The following is a 17,902-nucleotide window of genomic DNA, read 5'->3' on the forward strand; positions in this document are numbered from 1 at the left end:
ATCTACTTCGGAAAAGAAAGGATTGTCCTGAGACCGGCTCCCCAGAGTACATAACCAAGGAGCGCACGGCTACCCCGCTGCTCAGAGGGAACCCAGGACCATTGCAGAGAACCACTACGGTCTTCCTTCTGACACTGGAAGAAATCTGTTTGGAAATCCTTTTTGCTCCTTCTGGATCGTCGTATTTCCATTCATCATTCAGCTCTTTGTTTTTATATGTTTTGATATTCTTATTATATCCATTGTGTTTAGATACTGCGATTTTGTTATTGTCTTATTTGTTTTAAATATGCCTGATCAGCGTATTTTTAGTGTTTTCATTTTTTGCTATTAACTCATTGTAATAAATTAGTTTTTATACATTTTGATTTGATGAAATCATTCTCTTTGGGACATATTGGTTTATTATTAATCCCTTGTGCTTGATTTGACATTAGTCATATATTGCAACAAATTCACTAAATTAAGCTGTTTTTTAACAGCGCTGTGGGTTCTTTAATATCCTTTTCTCTTTTGAAATAGGTTATTAATTAAGTGCGTTTCAATTGTTGAGAGATAGGGGTGTCTCTTTTTTATCCCATTGGCTTTTTAGTTTGTATTTCCCAGCGCTTAGTAACAGTCCTTTCTGTATTTCCTCTGCTAGTGATAGACGCAGAGAAAGCGTTTGACGCTATTAATTGGGATCACCTATTTACATAATTATCTAAATTTGGTATTTAAGGCAATTTATTTAATATGATTAAACTTATTTACAATAAGCCTAGATCGCAACTTTTAGTAAACACTGAACTCTCACAACATATCATTTTGCACAAGGGGACTCGGCAAGGATGCCCGCTATCGCCTTTGTTATTTAACATCTCGCTTGAATCTCTGGCAATTTATTTGAGGCAAGAAATAGAAGGTATCAAACTTGGCAAGCAAAAGGTGGTAATCTCACTATATGCGGACGATATAATCCTGTTTTTATATGATACTCCTAAAAGTATCCCGAAATGCTTAGAAATTATAAGTAATTATAGTAAATTTTCTAGATACAAAATGAATATGAAAAAATCAGAAATCTTATGGATCTTTAAAAATTATAATAGTTATAGAAACTATGGATTCCAAGAAGTCCACCAAATAAAATATTTAGGTCTTAAATTGAGTAGAAATCCTAGTGAATGGTACCATCTTAACTATAAGGAAGTACTGGATAGGTTACCGGAGGAGCTAGCAAGATGGAAAATATATAACATCATTAATGGCAAAGATCATACTGATTAAAACGATTGTTTTTCCAAAAATGTTGTTCCTATTACAAAACCTACCTTTGTTTATAATGAGGGTGGACTTACTTAAATATAATAAAACCATAACACAATTTTTGTGGAATAACAAGAAAACAGAATTTATGTTTACCTGATAAATTTCTTTCTCCTACGGTGTATCCGGTCCACGGCTTCATCCTTACTTGTGGGATATTCTCTTCCCCTACAGGAAGTGGCAAAGAGAGCACTCAGCAGAGCTGTCCATAAAGCTCCCCTCGGGCTCTGCCCCCCCCAGTCATTCGACCGACGGTTAGGAGAAAAAGGAGAACCATAAGGTGCAGTGGTGACTGTAGTTTACAAAAAATTAATTTAAACCTGACCAAAATGCCAGGGCGGGCCGTGGACTGGATACACCGTAGGAGAAAGAAATTTATCAGGTAAACATAAATTCTGTTTTCTCCTACATTGGTGTATCCGGTCCACGGCTTCATCCTTACTTGTGGGAACCAATACCAAAGCTTTAGGACACGGATGAAGGGAGGGAACAAGTCAGGTAACCTAAACGGAAGGCACCACTGCTTGCAAAACCTTTCTCCCAAAAATAGCCCCCGAAGAAGCAAAAGTAATGAATTTGTAAAATTTGGCAAACATATGCAGTGAAGACCAAGTCGCTGCCTTACAAATCTGTTCAACAGAAGCCTCATTCTTGGAAGCCCATGTGGAAGCCACAGCTCTAGTAGAGTGAGCTGTAATTCGTTCAGGAGGCTGCCTTCCAGCAGTCTCATAAGCCAACCGGATGATGCTTTTCAGCCAGAAAGACAGAGAGGTCGCAGTCGCCTTTTGACTTCTCCTCTTGCCAGAATAGACGACAAACAAGGACGATGTTTGTCTGAAGCCTTTAGTTGCTGTTAGATAAAACTTTAAAGCACGAACCCCATCAAGATGGTGTAACAGACGTTCCTTGTTAGAAACTGGATTAGGACACAGAGAAGGAACAACTATTTCCTGGTTGATATTCTTATTGGAAACCACTTTTGGAAGAAAACCAGGTTTGATACGTAAAACGACCTTATCTGTATGAAACACCAGATAGGGTGAATTACACTGCAAAGCAGACAATTCAGAAACTCTTCTAGCAGAAGAAATAGCTACAAAAAAACAAAACTTTCCAAGATAGTAACTTAATATCTATGGAATGTAGAGGTTCAAACGGAACCCCTTGAAGAACTGAAAGAACTAAATTTAGACTCCATGGAGGAGCCACAGGTCTGTAGACAGGCTTGATTCTGACTAATGCCTGTACAAACCCTGAATATCTGGCATGGCTGCCAGACGCTTGTGTAACCAAACAGACAGAGCAGATATCTGTCCCTTAAAAGAACTAGCTGACAGACCTTTCTCCAATCCTTCTTGGAGAAAAGATAGTATCCTTGGAATCCTAATCTTACTCCATTAATAACCCTTGGATTCGCACCAGCAAGATATTTCCGCCATATCTTATGGTAAATTTTCCTGGTGACAGGCTTTCTAGCCTGGATCAGAGTATCTATAACTGATTCCGAAAACCCACGTTTAGCTAGAATCAAGCGTTCAATCTGCTTCCCAGTTGTCGACTCCTGGGATGTGAATTGCTGATAGATGGCAGGAGTGATCCTCTGCCCATTTGATGATCTTGGATACCTCCCTCATCGCCAGGCAACTCTTTGTTCCCCCCTGATGATTGATGTACGCAACAGTCGTCAAGTTGTCCGACTGAAAACTGATGAATTTGGCCTCCGCTAGTTGAGGCCATGCCTGGAGCGCATTGAATATCGCTCTCAATTCCAAAATGTTTATCGGGAGAAGAAATTCTTCCCGAGACCATAGACCCTGAACCTTCAGGGACTTCCAGACCGCGCCCCAGCCTAAGAGGCTGGTGTCGGTCGTGACAATGATCCACTCCGGTCTTCGGAAACTCATTCCCTGAGACAGGTGATCCTGAGACAACCACCAGAGGAGTGAGTCTCTGGTTTGCTGGTCCATCTGAATCTGGGGAGAAAAATCTGCATAATCCCCATTTCATTGTTTGAGCATGCACAGTTGCAATGGTCTTAAATTAATTCGAGCAAAAGGAACCACGTCCATTGCCGCAACCATTAGTCCTGTTACCTCCATGCACTGAGCTATGGAGGGTTGAGGAATGGATTGAAGAACTCGACAAGTGTTCAAAAGTTTTAGTTTCCTGACCTCTGTCAGAAAGATTTTCATTTCTACCGAGTCTATTATTGTTCCCAGGAAGGGAACCCTTGTGAACGGGGACAGAGAACTTTTTTCTATGTTCACCCTCCACCCGTGAGACCTTAGAAAGGCTAGAACAATGTCCGTATGAGCCCTTGCTTTGTGAAAAGACAACGCCTGTATTAAATGTCGTCTAGTTAAGGTGCTACTGCAATGACCCTTGGCCTTAGCACCGCTAGAAGGGACCCTAGCACCTTTGTGAAAATTCTCGGAGCAGTGGCCAATCCGAAGGGAAGAGCCACGAACTGGTAATCCGAATGGTTTCCATTTGGAATGATGGAACTCTGAGTAATTGGTCTAGGATCTTTAAATCCAGAATTGGCCTGAAAGTTCCTTCCTTTTTGGGAACTACAAACAGGTTTGAGTAAAATCCCAGTCCTTGTTCTGCTGTTGGAACTGGGTTTATCACTCCCATTTTTAAAAGGTACTCTACGCAATGTAAGAATGCCTGTCTCTCTATCTGGTCTAAAGATAAGCAAGACAAGTGGAACCTTCCCCTTGGAGGAAGGTCCTTGATTCTAGAAGATACCCCTGAAAGACAATTTCTAGTGCCCAGGGGTCCGGAACATCTCTTGCCCAGGCCTGAGCAAAGAGAGAAAATCTGCCCCCTACTAGATCCGGTCCTGGATCGGGGGCTACCCCTTCATGCTGTCTTGGTAGCAGCAGCAGGTTTTTTGGCCTGTTTACCCTTGTTCCAGCCTTGCAATGGTTTCCATGCTGGTTTGGGCTGGGGTGCGTTACCCTCTTGCCTAGTGGCTGTAGAGGTAGAAGCCGGTCCGTTCCTGAAATTGCGAAAGGAACGAAAATTAGACTTATTTTTAACTTTGAAAGGTCTATCCTGTGGAAGGGCATGGCCTTTTCCCCCAGTGATATCTGAAATAATTTCTTTCAACTCTGGCCCGAATAGGGTCTTACCTTGAAAGGAATATTAAACAATTTTGTTTTGGACGACACATCCGCCGACCACGATTTTAGTCAAAGCGCTCTACGCGCCACTATTGCGAAACCAGAATTTTTCGCCGCTAATTTAGCTAACTGAAAAGCGGCATCTGTAATGAAAGAATTAGCCAACTTCAGGGCGTGAATTCTATCCATGACTTCATCCTAAGAAGTCTCTTTGTGGAGCGAGTTTTCTAATTCCTCAAACCAAAAAAAAGCTGCAGTGGTTACAGGAATAATGCAAGAAATTGGTTGAAGAAGAAAACCTTGTTGAACAAAAATTTTCTTAAATAAACCTAATTTTTTATCCATAGGATCTTTGAAAGCGCCACTGTCTTCTATTGGTATAGTTGTGCGCTTAGCTAGCTTTGAAACTGCCCCCTCTACCTTAGGGAACGTCTGCCACGCGTCCCTTCTGGGGTCAACAATGGGGAACATATTCTTAAATATAGGAGGTGGAACAAAAGGTAGACCTGGTTTCTCCCACTCCTTATTCACTATATCCGCCACCCTCTTAGGTATCGGAAACGCATCAGTGTGTACTGGGACCTCTAAGAATTTATCCATTTTACACAATTTTTCTAGGACCACCAAAGGGTCACAATCATCAAGAGTAGCCAGGACCTTCTTAAGTAGAGCGCGGAGGTGTTCTAGCTTAAATTTAAATGCTATGGTATCAGGCTCTGCCTGCTGAGAAACTTTCCTTGTGTCAGAAATTTCTCCCTCAGACAGGCCCTCCCTCACCGCCAAGTCAGATTGATGTGAGGGCACTACAGATAAATTATCCTCTGCGTCTACTTGCTCATTTTCTGTATTTAAAACTGAGCAATCATGCTTCCTAGGAAAGCTGTCAGTTTGGATAAAAATGCTGCGATAGAATTATCCATAACTGTTGCATAGTAATCGCAATTGGTGCGCTAGATGTACTGGGCATCGCCTGCGCGGGCATAGCTGGTGTTGACACAGAAGGAGAGGAAAGCAAGCTATTTTCACTACCTTCAGCTAAAGAATCATCTTGGGCTATATTTTTAAGTGTGATTGTACTGTCCTTAAGCTGTTTGGACGCTATGGCACACTTCACACATAAATTTAATGGGGGAACCACATTGGCCTTTGGACATACAGAACATAGGCTATCTGAAGACTCAGACATGTTTAACAGACAAACAGAACTATAATGCAATAAAAATTATTTTTGACAAAAACGTTACTGTCTCTTTAAATAATAAAAAAGCACACTTTTTTACTGAAATATCAAAAAACCATGAAATAAACATCCGATTTTAATTAAATTTTCACCACAGAGTCTTAATGCTTTAAAAAGATTGCACACAAATTTTCAGATCAATTAACCCCTTAATGCCCAAACCGGAGCTAATAACAGTTATTAACCAGTTAACACACTACAGTACTAGCCACAGCTTTCACTGTAGCCTTTTACCTTCATTAGGGATTATTTTAGCAGGAAATAAGCCTCCCTGGAGTCTTTTATGATGCCTCTTGACTCCCCACATGAAGCTGCATGGATTGCCTAGGCAAAAACAACTGCACAATTTAGGCCTAAAAATTAGGCCTCCTCCCTCTTCATTCTAGAGTGGAGGGGCCTTTCTGACTAGATTTAGGTGTCCGAATAAGTGCCAGGCCGAAATTAAACCCCAAAAGTGTTTTAAAGTCTGAAAAAACACCTTATTTATAGTGAAAAACATGCTAAAAAGCAATCGATTTTAAAGCCCACAATAGTGTCAACCAGCATAGAGCCCTAAATATAAGCCATCATTTTATACAGAGTCTATTAGAAAAAAATGGCTTACCAATCCCAGTGGGAATTTCTGACAGTCTTCTAGCATTACATGGTCTTGTTAGAAAAATGACTGATCATACCTGAAGCAGTTAAGCCTGCAAACTGTTCCCCCCAACTGATGTTCTCTGGTTAACAGTCCTGCGTGGGAACAGCAATGGATTTTAGTTACTGGTGCTAAAATCATACTCCTCTCAACAGAAATCTTCATCACTTTCTGCTGTAGAGTAAATAGTACAAACCGGCACTATTTTAAAATAACAAACTCTTGATAGAAGAAATAAAAAACTACAACTAACACCACATACTCTTTACCACCCCCGTGGAGATGCTACTTGTTCAGAGCGGCAAAGAGAATGACTGGGGGGGCGGAGCCTGAGGGGAGCTATATGGACAGCTCTGCTGTGTGCTCTCTTTGCCACTTCCTGTAGGGGAAGAGAATATCCCACAAGTAAGGATGAAGCCGTGGACCGGATACACCAATGTAGGAGAAATCCTGATTAGCAGTAGACAGGCTGATATAGCGCAAGAAAGAAGGGGGCCTTGCGCTGCCCAGTATTATATATTATAACTGGGTAGCAATGATAAAATTTGCAGCAGACTGGCTGACGGAAGGAGATTACGTAACATACTATAATTTAGAATCAGAAATAATAGCACCATTTGATCTCAAGGCGGTCTTACATCTTGAACGTAAGAAAATACCAAATAATATTAGTGAGATGCTGGCCTTTGCCAATATTATCACGGCATGGCAAAAATATTGTATCATAATGAATAGGCAATTTCAAGTATCTCAATACTGTCCAATAGTTGGTATGGCGGACTTCGTACCAGGTATCTATGATCAGGTTTTCAAAGAGCAGAAAGGGAAGGAACTGATATACTTTGCACAGCTCAAACAAGAGGGCACACATAGCATGCAATCTTTTGCAGAGATTGCGGCTAAATTTCATTTACCAGCAAGAAAATTTTTTGCCTATCTTCAGATTAGGAGTTATTTTATTCAGCAATGCCATTTATATGGTATAGATTGGGACTTGCAGGAAATAGAGTCAGGTCTTAAACTATACAGAGGAGGGATAAGATCAATTGCAGTCTGGTATAACCTTCCATTGGCCAAACTGGGGGCCATTCATCTAGATAAGCTCAAAGGATACCTGAATAAGTTTTCCCCCCAGATACAGGACATACAAAAATGTTTTAGTAATATGGAAGCAACTACGGTTGTTTGTAGCTGGAAAGAATCTCAGTTTAAATTACTGAACAATTACTATTTAACTCCCAACAGAAAAAATAAATGGGCAACTATAACACAACAATGTAAATGCTATAAATGTAAGGCAGAAAGGGCTGATATTATGCACTGTCTGTGGTATTGCCCGAAAATTAAGCAGTATTGGGGGAAAGTGAACTACTGGCTCAATAAATTCATACGTGCCAAGATCACTTTTTCTCCAATAAATGTATTTTTGCTTTATGACGATTGTGAGTATAACGGCGATAAACAGTTGATAAATAGGACTATCATGGCAGCACGTAATTTAAAAGGACATGACACCCACATTTTTTCTTTCATGATTTAGAAAGAGAATGCAATTTTAAACCTCTTTCTAATTTACTTATATTATCTAATTTGTTTTATTCTCGATATTCTTTGCTGAAAAGCATATCTAGATATGCTTGGTAGCTGCTGATTGGTTGCTGCACATAGAAGCCTCATGTGATTGGCTCACCATGTGCATTGCTTTGTCTTCAACTAAGGATATCTAAAAAATGAAGCAAAATAAATAATAGAAGTAAATTGTAATGTTGTTTAAATTTCTATTCTCTATCTGAATCATGAAAGAAAGATTTTGGGTTTAGTGGCCCTTTAATATTGAGAAAGTGGAATGCTGCCGAGACCCCCAGTCTAACTGAGTTAGTAAACACTATGAAGATGAAGATGTCTATTGAATTACTTGATATTAAACCTTGTACAAAAAAGCGACTAAAAAACTTTTTCTCTAAATGGATAAATATAATTACGGAATGGCCGCTTACAGCACAGATCCAATTAATCTATCCTTTGGGGAATGCCCCAGAATTTATATTACTCATATTAAAAAAATCTTCTTCCACAACAGTGGGGGACTGGGAGCCAATAATAAGTGGGATGGGGTTCTTGGGGGGGGGGGGGGGGTAGAGGCGGGTTTTTTTTCTTTTTTTTTTCCTTCTTCATTTGTTTTCTGTAGCGTTCTGGTGTATGGTTTTGTTTTTCTTATATAAAAATGGTAAACTCAAAGAAGTATTCAAGATAAAGGTATAATTAAGATGGTAAAATTGGAACAGATATATGATAGTGATTACAAGCTTATATGTTAGACTATATAGAGGTGTTTAAAAATGTCACGGTATTTATGTCTAAGAGCTGGTGGAGCTGCGTCTCAAAACAAGATGTGTGTCATATTATTCTTTGTTTTCTTTTTTTCTGTTTGTATCGATTGACGTTCAATAAAAGTGACTTGAAAATTTAAAAAAAAAAAGAAAAGAAAAAAAAGATTTCAAAATGTAGCCAAAGTAAACTGATGTATCTAAAAGAACTTTATAGCCACAGAAATTGATGAGACAACAGACGCTTCTAGTTATTCTATTTTAGTGTCTCAGGCTTCCATACCCTCGGCTGCCATCGCTTTAACATCCACACAGAATTGGTACACTCTCTATGTCTCTAATACGTACCTGAACTGCCCAGCCCCCAAATTATCTCCGGTGAATAAGCTGTTTCTAGCATCTCGAAGATTTTCACGTAGTTTCTTATCCAATTTCTATGTCAATACATGTGGAACAAGAGAAAGAAACAACAAAACTGGATCAACTAGTCATTTAAATATACTGTATGTTTTAAGATCAAGCATAGTGGAAATTGTTTTCTTTATTGGGACATTATTAAGAATGCCACTAGGTCAAACTTGTATGACCAAAACCATCTCAACTTGGAGACACAAGCTTTGGTGTAATGTTTATTATAATCGGTGGTCAGCCTGAGATATGGTTTTTAATCTTCTATAACTGAGGGTTTCTCACTACAGGGCAAAAATCAAAAAGTATCCTCACCACTGCCACCATCTCAGCTGCGTTCCCTCTTGCACATCGTATTATTGGCACTGCTCCTAAAAAGAACAGGTGCAGTAATGAATAAACATGCCTCAATGTCCTGCACTCTCACTACATTTTGAAAACCCCTTACACATGTCAAGGATGCACAGCGATTTATAGTATACAAGAATCTTGCTACATTTTTTGTATTTTTAAAGTATTTAAACCAGATGAAAGTAATTTGCTAAACAATTAGACAAATTACTCATGTTGAAAATGGTAGACCTTTTTCATTAAAGGGACAGTCTAGTCAAAATTAAACTTTCGTGATTCAGTTAGGGAATGCAATATTAAACAACTTTCCAATTTACTTTTATCAACAAATTTGCTTTGTTCTCTTGGTAGTATTAGTTGAAAGTTAAACATAGGTAGGCTCATATGCTCCTTTCTAAGCCCTTGAAGGCTGCTTCTTATCTCAGTGGATTTTGACAGTTTTTCACAGCTAGACAGCACTAGTTCACGTGTGTCATATAGATAACATTGTGCTCACTCCTGTGAAGTTAACTAGTCAGCACTGATTGACTAAAATGCAAGTCTGTCAAAATAACTGAAATTAGGTGGCAGTCTGCAGAGGCTTAGATACAAGGTACTGACAGAGCTAAAACGTATATTAATATAACCCTGCTAGTTATGCAAAACAAAAATTCTGGAGGACACAATCCCTTTAACAAATTAATTTTTCAAAATTGTTTGAGGCTATGCATTTCTGTTTGTAACACACACAACTTTAGGTTCTCTAGGTAAAAAATATGAAGTGCTGAACACGGAATGCACAGACATACCCAGGGTTACAAAGAAGCAGAAGAGGCTATCCACAATAGTATCCATCAGAGTTTCCATTTCAGTGTCTGTGATGTCAGGTCTGTTCAATGCTGAGGACAACACACACAGGTTTATTTACTGCAAAGTTACAGGGTGAACACAAATGCTCCAAAATTACACAGAATGTTACTGCCTATAATTGGTAGCTACACAGGAACACAACAATATAAAAGTGCAATGACCTTCCATGAGCTAATGTAAAAGCTTTTTGAATTACATAGTAAAATAGGTGCCAGTTAAATAAATCTAGAACTTAATAAGAACTGCTAGAGAAAACATAATTTATGCTTACCTGATAAATTCCTTTCTCCTGTAGTGTAGTCAGTCCACGGGTCATCATTACTTATGGGATATTAACTCCTCCCCAACAGGAAGTGCAAGAGGATCACCCAAGCAGAGCTGCTATATAGCTCCTCCCCTCTACGTCACACCCAGTCATTCGACCGAGAACCAAACGAGAAAGGAGAAACTATAGGGTGCAGTGGTGACTGGAGTATAATTAAAAAATTTAGACCTGCCTTAAAAACAGGGCGGGCCGTGGACTGACTACACTACAGGAGAAAGGAATTTATCAGGTAAGCATAAATTATGTTTTCTCCTGTTAAGTGTAGTCAGTCCACGGGTCATCATTACTTATGGGATACCAATACCAAAGCTAAGTACACGGATGACGGGAGGGACAGGCAGGATCTCTATACGGAAGGAACCACTGCCTGAAGAACCTTTCTCCCAAAAACAGCCTCCGAAGAAGCAAAAGTGTCAAATTTGTAAAATTTGGAAAAAGTATGAAGAGAAGACCAAGTTGCAGCCTTGCAAATCTGTTCAACAGAGGCCTCGTTCTTAAAGGCCCAAGTGGAAGCCACAGCTCTAGTAGAATGAGCTGTAATCCTTTCAGGAGGTTGCTGTCCAGCAGTCTCATAGGCTAAGCGTATTATGCTACGAAGCCAAAAGGATAGAGAGGTAGCAGATGCTTTTTGACCTCTCCTCTGTCCAGAATAAACGACAAACAGGGAAGAAGTTTGTCGAAAATCTTTAGTTGCCTGTAAATAAAATTTCAGGGCACGGACTACATCTAGATTGTGCAGAAGTCGTTCCTTCTTTGAAGAAGGGTTAGGACACAATGATGGAACAACAATCTCTTGATTGATATTCTTGTTAGTGACTACCTTAGGTAAGAACCCAGGTTTAGTATGCAGAACTACCTTATCTGAATGAAAAATCAGATACGGAGAATCACAATGTAAGGCTGATAATTCAGAGACTCTACGAGCCGAGGAAATAGCCATTAAAAACAGAACTTTCCAAGATAACAGCTTGATATCAATGGAGTGAAGGGGTTCAAACGGAACACCCTGTAAAACGTTAAGAACTAAGTTTAAGCTCCACGGCGGAGCAACAGATTTAAACACAGGCTTAATCCTGGCTAAAGCCTGACAAAAAGCCTGAACGTCTGGAACTTCTGACAGACGCTTGTGTAAAAGGATGGACAGAGCTGAGATCTGTCCCTTTAACGAACTAGCAGATAAACCCTTTTCTAAACCTTCTTGTAGAAAAGACAATATCCTAGGAATCCTAACCTTACTCCATGAGTAACCCTTGGACTCGCACCAGTGTAAGTATTTACGCCATATCTTATGGTAAATTTTCCTGGTAACAGGTTTCCTAGCCTGTATTAAGGTATCAATTACTGGCTCCGAAAATCCACGCTTTGATAAAATTAAGCGTTCAATTTCCATGCAGTCAGCTTCAGAGAAATTAGATTTTGATGTTTGAAAGGACCCTGAATTAGAAGGTCCTGTCTCAGAGGCAGAGACCAAGGTGGACAGGATGACATGTCCACTAGATCTGCATACCAGGTCCTGCGTGGCCACGCAGGCGCTATTAGAATCACTGATGCTTTCTCCTGTTTGATCCTGGCAATCAAACGAGGAAGCATCGGGAAGGGTGGAAACACATAAGCCATCCTGAAAGTCCAAGGTGCTGTCAAGGCATCTATCAGGACCGCTCCCGGGTCCCTGGACCTGGACCCGTAACGAGGAAGCTTGGCGTTCCGGCGAGACGCCATGAGATCCATATCTGGTTTGCCCCAACGTCGAAGTATTTGGGCAAAGACCTCCGGATGAAGTTCCCACTCCCCCGGATGAAAAGTCTGGCGACTTAGGAAATCCGCCTCCCAGTTGTCCACTCCTGGGATGTGGATCGCTAACAGGTGGCAAGAGTGAGACTCTGCCCAGCGAATTATCTTTGATACTTCCATCATCGCTAAGGAACTTCTTGTCCCTCCCTGATGGTTGATGTAAGCCACAGTCGTGATGTTGTCCGACTGAAACCTGATAAACCTCAGAGTTGCTAACTGAGGCCAAGCCAGAAGGGCATTGAGAACTGCTCTCAATTCCAGAATGTTTATTGGAAGGAGACTCTCCTCTTGAGTCCATGATCCCTGAGCCTTCAGGGAATTCCAGACAGCGCCCCAGCCTAGAAGGCTGGCGTCTGTAGTTACAATTGTCCAGTCTGGCCTGCTGAAGGGCATCCCCCTGGACAGATGTGGCCGAGAAAGCCACCATAGAAGAGAATCTCTGGTCTCCTGATCCAGATTCAGCGTAGGGGACAAATCTGAGTAATCCCCATTCCACTGACTTAGCATGCACAATTGCAGCGGTCTGAGGTGCAGGCGTGCAAAAGGAACTATGTCCAAACACATAAGCCATCCTGAAGTCCCAAGGTGCTGTCAGAGCATCTATCAGGACTGCTCCTGGATCCCTGGATCTGGACCCGTAACGAGGAAGCTTGGCGTTCTGTCGAGACGCCATGAGATCTATCTCTGGTTTGCCCCAACGTCGCAGTATTTGGGCAAAGACCTCCGGATGAAGTTCCCACTCCCCCGGATGAAAAGTCTGACGACTTAAGAAATCCGCCTCCCAGTTCTCCACTCCCGGGATGTGGATTGCTGACAGGTGGCAAGAGTGAGACTCTGCCCAAAGAATTATCTTTGATACTTCCATCATAGCTAGGGAGCTTCTTGTCCCTCCCTGATGGTTGATGTAAGCAACAGTCGTGATGTTGTCCGACTGAAACCTGATGAACCCCCGAGTTGTCAACTGGGGCCAAGCCAGGAGGGCATTGAGAACTGCTCTCAATTCCAGAATGTTTATTGGCAGGAGACTCTCCTCCTGACTCCATTGTCCCTGAGCCTTCAGAGAATTCCAGACGGCACCCCAACCTAGAAGGCTGGCGTCTGTTGTTACAATTGTCCAGTCTGGTCTGCTGAATGGCATCCCCCTGGACAGATGTGGCCGAGAAAGCCACCATAGAAGAGAATTTCTGGTCTCTTGATCCAGATTCAGAGAAGGGGATAAGTCTGAGTAATCCCCATTCCACTGACTTAGCATGCACAGTTGCAGTGGTCTGAGGTGTAAGCGTGCAAAGGGTACTATGTCCATTGCCGCTACCATTAAGCCGATTACCTCCATGCATTGAGCCACTGACGGGTGTTGAATGGAATGAAGGGCACGGCAAGCATTTAGAAGCTTTGTTAACCTGTCCTCTGTCAGGTAAATTTTCATTTCTACAGAATCTATAAGAGTCCCCAAGAAGGGAACTCTTGTGAGTGGTAAGAGAGAACTCTTCTCCTCGTTTACTTTCCACCCATGTGATCTTAGAAATGCCAGTACTAACTCTGTATGAGACTTGGCAGTTTGAAAGCTTGACGCTTGTATCAGAATGTCGTCTAGGTACGGAGCTACCGAAATTCCTCGCGGTCTTAGTACCGCCAGAAGAGAGCCCAGAACCTTTGTAAAGATTCTTGGAGCCGTAGCCAACCCGAAGGGAAGAGCTACAAACTGGTAATGCTTGTCTAGGAAGGCAAACCTTAGATACCGGTAATGTTCTCTGTGAATCGGTATGTGAAGGTAAGCATCCTTTAAATCCACTGTGGTCATGTACTGACCTCTTTGGATCATGGGTAAGATTGTCCGAATAGTTTCCATCTTGAATGATGGAACTCTTAGGAATTTGTTTAGGATCTTTAAATCCAATATTGGTCTGAAGGTTCCCTCTTTTTTGGGAACCACAAACAGATTTGAGTAAAACCCTTGTCCGTGTTCCGACCGCGGAACTGGATGGATCACTCCCATCAGTAAAAGGTCTTGTACACAGCGTAGAAACGCCTCTTTCTTTGTCTGGTTTGTTGACAACCTTGAAAGGTGAAATCTCCCTTGTGGAGGAGAAGCTTTGAAGTCCAGAAGATATCCCTGAGATATGATCTCCAACGCCCGGGGATCCTGGACATCTCTTGCCCAAGCCTGGGCGAAGAGAGAGAGTCTGCCCCCCACTAGATCCGTTACCGGATCGGGGGCCCTCACTTCATGCTGTCTTAGGGGCAGCAGCAGGCTTTCTGGCCTGCTTGCCCTTGTTCCAGGCCTGGTTAGGTTTCCAGCCTTGTCTGTAGCGAGCAACAGCTCCTTCCTGTTTTGGAGCAGAGGAAGTTGAAGCTGCTCCTGCCTTGAAATTACGAAAGGCATGAAAATTAGACTGTCTAGCCCTGGGTTTGGCTCTGTCCTGAGGCAGGGCATGGCCTTTACCTCCCGTAATATCAGCGTTAATTTCTTTCAAACCGGGCCCGAATAAAGTCTGCCCCTTGAAAGGTATGTTAAGTAGTTTCGATTTAGAAGTTACATCAGCTGACCAGGATTTTAGCCACAGCGCTCTGCGTGCCTGAATGGCGAATCCGGAATTCTTAGCCGTAAGTTTAGTTAAATGTACTACGGCATCAGAAATAAATGAGTTAGCTAGCTTAAGGGTTTTAAGCTTAAGTGAAATCTCATCTAATGTCGCTGAGTCAAGGGTCTCTTCCAGAGACTCAAACCAAAATGCTGCCGCAGCCGTGACAGGCGCAATGCATGCAAGGGGTTGTAATATAAAACCTTGTTGAACAAACATTTTCTTAAGGTAACCCTCTAACTTTTTATCCATTGGATCTGAAAAGGCACAGCTATCCTCCACCGGGATAGTGGTACGCTTAGCTAAAGTAGAAACTGCTCCCTCCACCTTAGGGACCGTTTGCCATAAGTCCCGTGTGGTGGCGTCTATTGGAAACATTTTTCTGAATATAGGAGGGGGTGAGAAAGGCACACCAGGTCTGTCCCACTCCTTAGTAATAATTTCAGTAAGTCTCTTAGGTATAGGAAAAACGTCAGTACTCGTCGGTACCGCAAAATATTTATCCAACCTACACATTTTCTCTGGGATTGTAACTGTGTTACAATCATTCAGAGCCGCTAACACCTCCCCTAGCAATACACAGAGGTTTTCCAGCTTGAACTTAAAATTTGAAATGTCTGAATCCAATTTATTTGGATCAGATCCGTCACCCGCAGAATGAAGCTCTCCGTCCTCATGCTCTGCATATTGTGACGCAGTATCAGACATGGCCCTAGCATTATCAGTATACTCTGTTCTCATCCCAGAGTGATCTCGTTTACCTCTAAGTTCTGGCAATTTAGACAAAACTTCAGTCATAACATTAGCCATGTCTTGTAAAGTGATTTGTAATGGCCGCCCTGATGTACTTGGCGTTACAATATCACGCACCTCCTGAGCGGGAGATGCAGGTACTGACACGTGAGGCAAGTTAGTCGGCATAACTCCCCCCTCGTTGTCTGGTGAATGTTGCTTAACATGTACAGATTTACTTTTATTTAAAGTAGCATCAATGCAATTAGTACATAAATTTCTATTGGGCTCCACCTTGGCTTTTGAACATATTGCACAAAGAGTTTAAACAAACTAGCAATTAGACTAGCAAGCTTGGAAATACTTTTCAACTAAATTTACAAGCAATATGTAAAAACGTTACTGTGCCTTTAAGAAGCACACAAAAAACTGACACAGTTGAATAAAAATGAACCGGATTAGTTATATAAACCAAATTTAGCAAAGGATTGCACACATTAGCAATGGATGATTAACCCTTATTATCAGAAAAAAACGTATAACAATTGACAATATAAGCGTTTTTATCACAGTCAAGCACAGTCTCACAGGTCTGCTGTGAGTGATTACCTCCCTCAAAATTAGTTTTGAAGACCCCTGAGCTCTGTGGAGACGTCCTGGATCATGCAGGGAGAAAAAGACAGACTGTGACTGAATTTCTGATGCGTAGTAAAAGCGCCAAAATAGGCCCCTCCCACTCACACTACAACAGTGAGGGAAGCTCAGTAAACTGTTTTAATTTAAAACAACGACAGCCATGTGGAAAATAAAGCCCAAAACAATTTTCACCAAGTACCTCAGATAATTAAACGATTTAACATGCCAGTAAACGTTTAAAATCTTATATATGAAATGTCATTAAAAAGCCTGCTGCTAGTCGCTCACACTGCAAGTTAGGCTAAAAGCTATATGCATAGAGTATTTTCCCAGTGAAGTGCCATTCCCCAGAAATACTTAAGTGTAAACATATATACATGTCAGCCTGATACCAGTTGCTACTACTGCATTTAAGGCTGTACTTACATTATATCGGTATTAGCAGTATTTTCAAAGTCAATTCCATTCCTTAGAAAATAATATACTGCAACATACCTCTTTGCAGGTGAACCTGCCCGCTGTCCCCTGATCTGAAGTTACCTTACTCCTCAGAATGGCCGAGAACAGCAAACGGATCTTAGTTACGTCCGCTAAGATCATATACAAAAACTCAAGTAGATTCTTCTTCAAATTCTGCCTGAGAAGGAAACAACACACTCCGGTGTCGTTTAAAATAACAAACTTTTGATTGAAGATATAAAAAACTAAGTTTAATCACCACAGTCCTCTCACACATCCTATCTATTAGTTGGGTGCAAGAGAATGACTGGGTGTGACGTAGAGGGGAGGAGCTATATAGCAGCTCTGCTTGGGTGATCCTCTTGCACTTCCTGTTGGGGAGGAGTTAATATCCCATAAGTAATGATGACCCGTGGACTGACTACACTTAACAGGAGAAATAAATAAATGCCATTAATAAATACACTGATAAACCGAATTTCTATATATTTTTTATTTAAAGTAAAAATAAGTCAATTTAAAGCAGCAGTAAATTAAATGTGTGCAAGCACTGTATAGTAATTATAACAGCACTTACAAACTGTTTATCCCTAGGGGCTTTCAAAAGATTCATATGGTTAAAAGCGCATTAAACTTCTCTTGCTTTTGTGGAAAAAAAAATGCGCTTGTCAAACATTCAATAGATAAGCCAGAAAGCAAATCCTAAAACCTGCAACTGTTGGAAATCAAATGGCTGGTTTAGGAAATTTGCAGCATTAGCATATATGATGGTTTTCAAACTTACTGGGCCACTTACCTCAACCAAGTTTTCTGGTTTTAAAACTATGACGTGGGGGAGACACACATTAATTGGTAATAGAATAGTGATCAATAGCTATTGATTGCTGTTACACTAACACTTCCTACCAGAGAGTACAACTAATGACCTTACTGCACCAAAATTAATGCCAATGTGGAAAGACAACTCACACAAAAAGCCACTACAAAATACCCTACTTGTTTAGACACAAACAGTACGCGATTAGTGCAGGGGCAGATAAAGGATGTCAGAGGATCACATATAATGGTTGCAGGGTCACATGTTGCCCAATCCTTGTAAATATTAACTAAAGTGCTGTTACACAGAACA

General features: G+C 41.2%; 1 protein-coding gene across 1 annotated transcript in view; it reads right to left on the reverse strand.

Moving 5' to 3' along the window:
- SCFD1 (sec1 family domain containing 1) overlaps window positions 1–17,902 on the reverse strand; it is a 393,314-nt gene that overhangs the window by 345,328 nt on the left and 30,084 nt on the right. Inside the window, exons 7-9 of the mRNA XM_053697938.1 lie at window positions 10,188–10,277; window positions 9,364–9,419; window positions 8,989–9,074 (exon numbers count right to left, since the gene is read on the reverse strand). Of these exons, the coding sequence (XP_053553913.1) occupies window positions 8,989–9,074; window positions 9,364–9,419; window positions 10,188–10,277 (232 nt within the window). The remainder of the gene's footprint in view (window positions 1–8,988; window positions 9,075–9,363; window positions 9,420–10,187; window positions 10,278–17,902) is intronic.

Source organism: Bombina bombina, chromosome 1 (genome assembly GCF_027579735.1).
Source record: "Bombina bombina isolate aBomBom1 chromosome 1, aBomBom1.pri, whole genome shotgun sequence".
Classification (NCBI taxonomy): domain Eukaryota; kingdom Metazoa; phylum Chordata; class Amphibia; order Anura; family Bombinatoridae; genus Bombina; species Bombina bombina.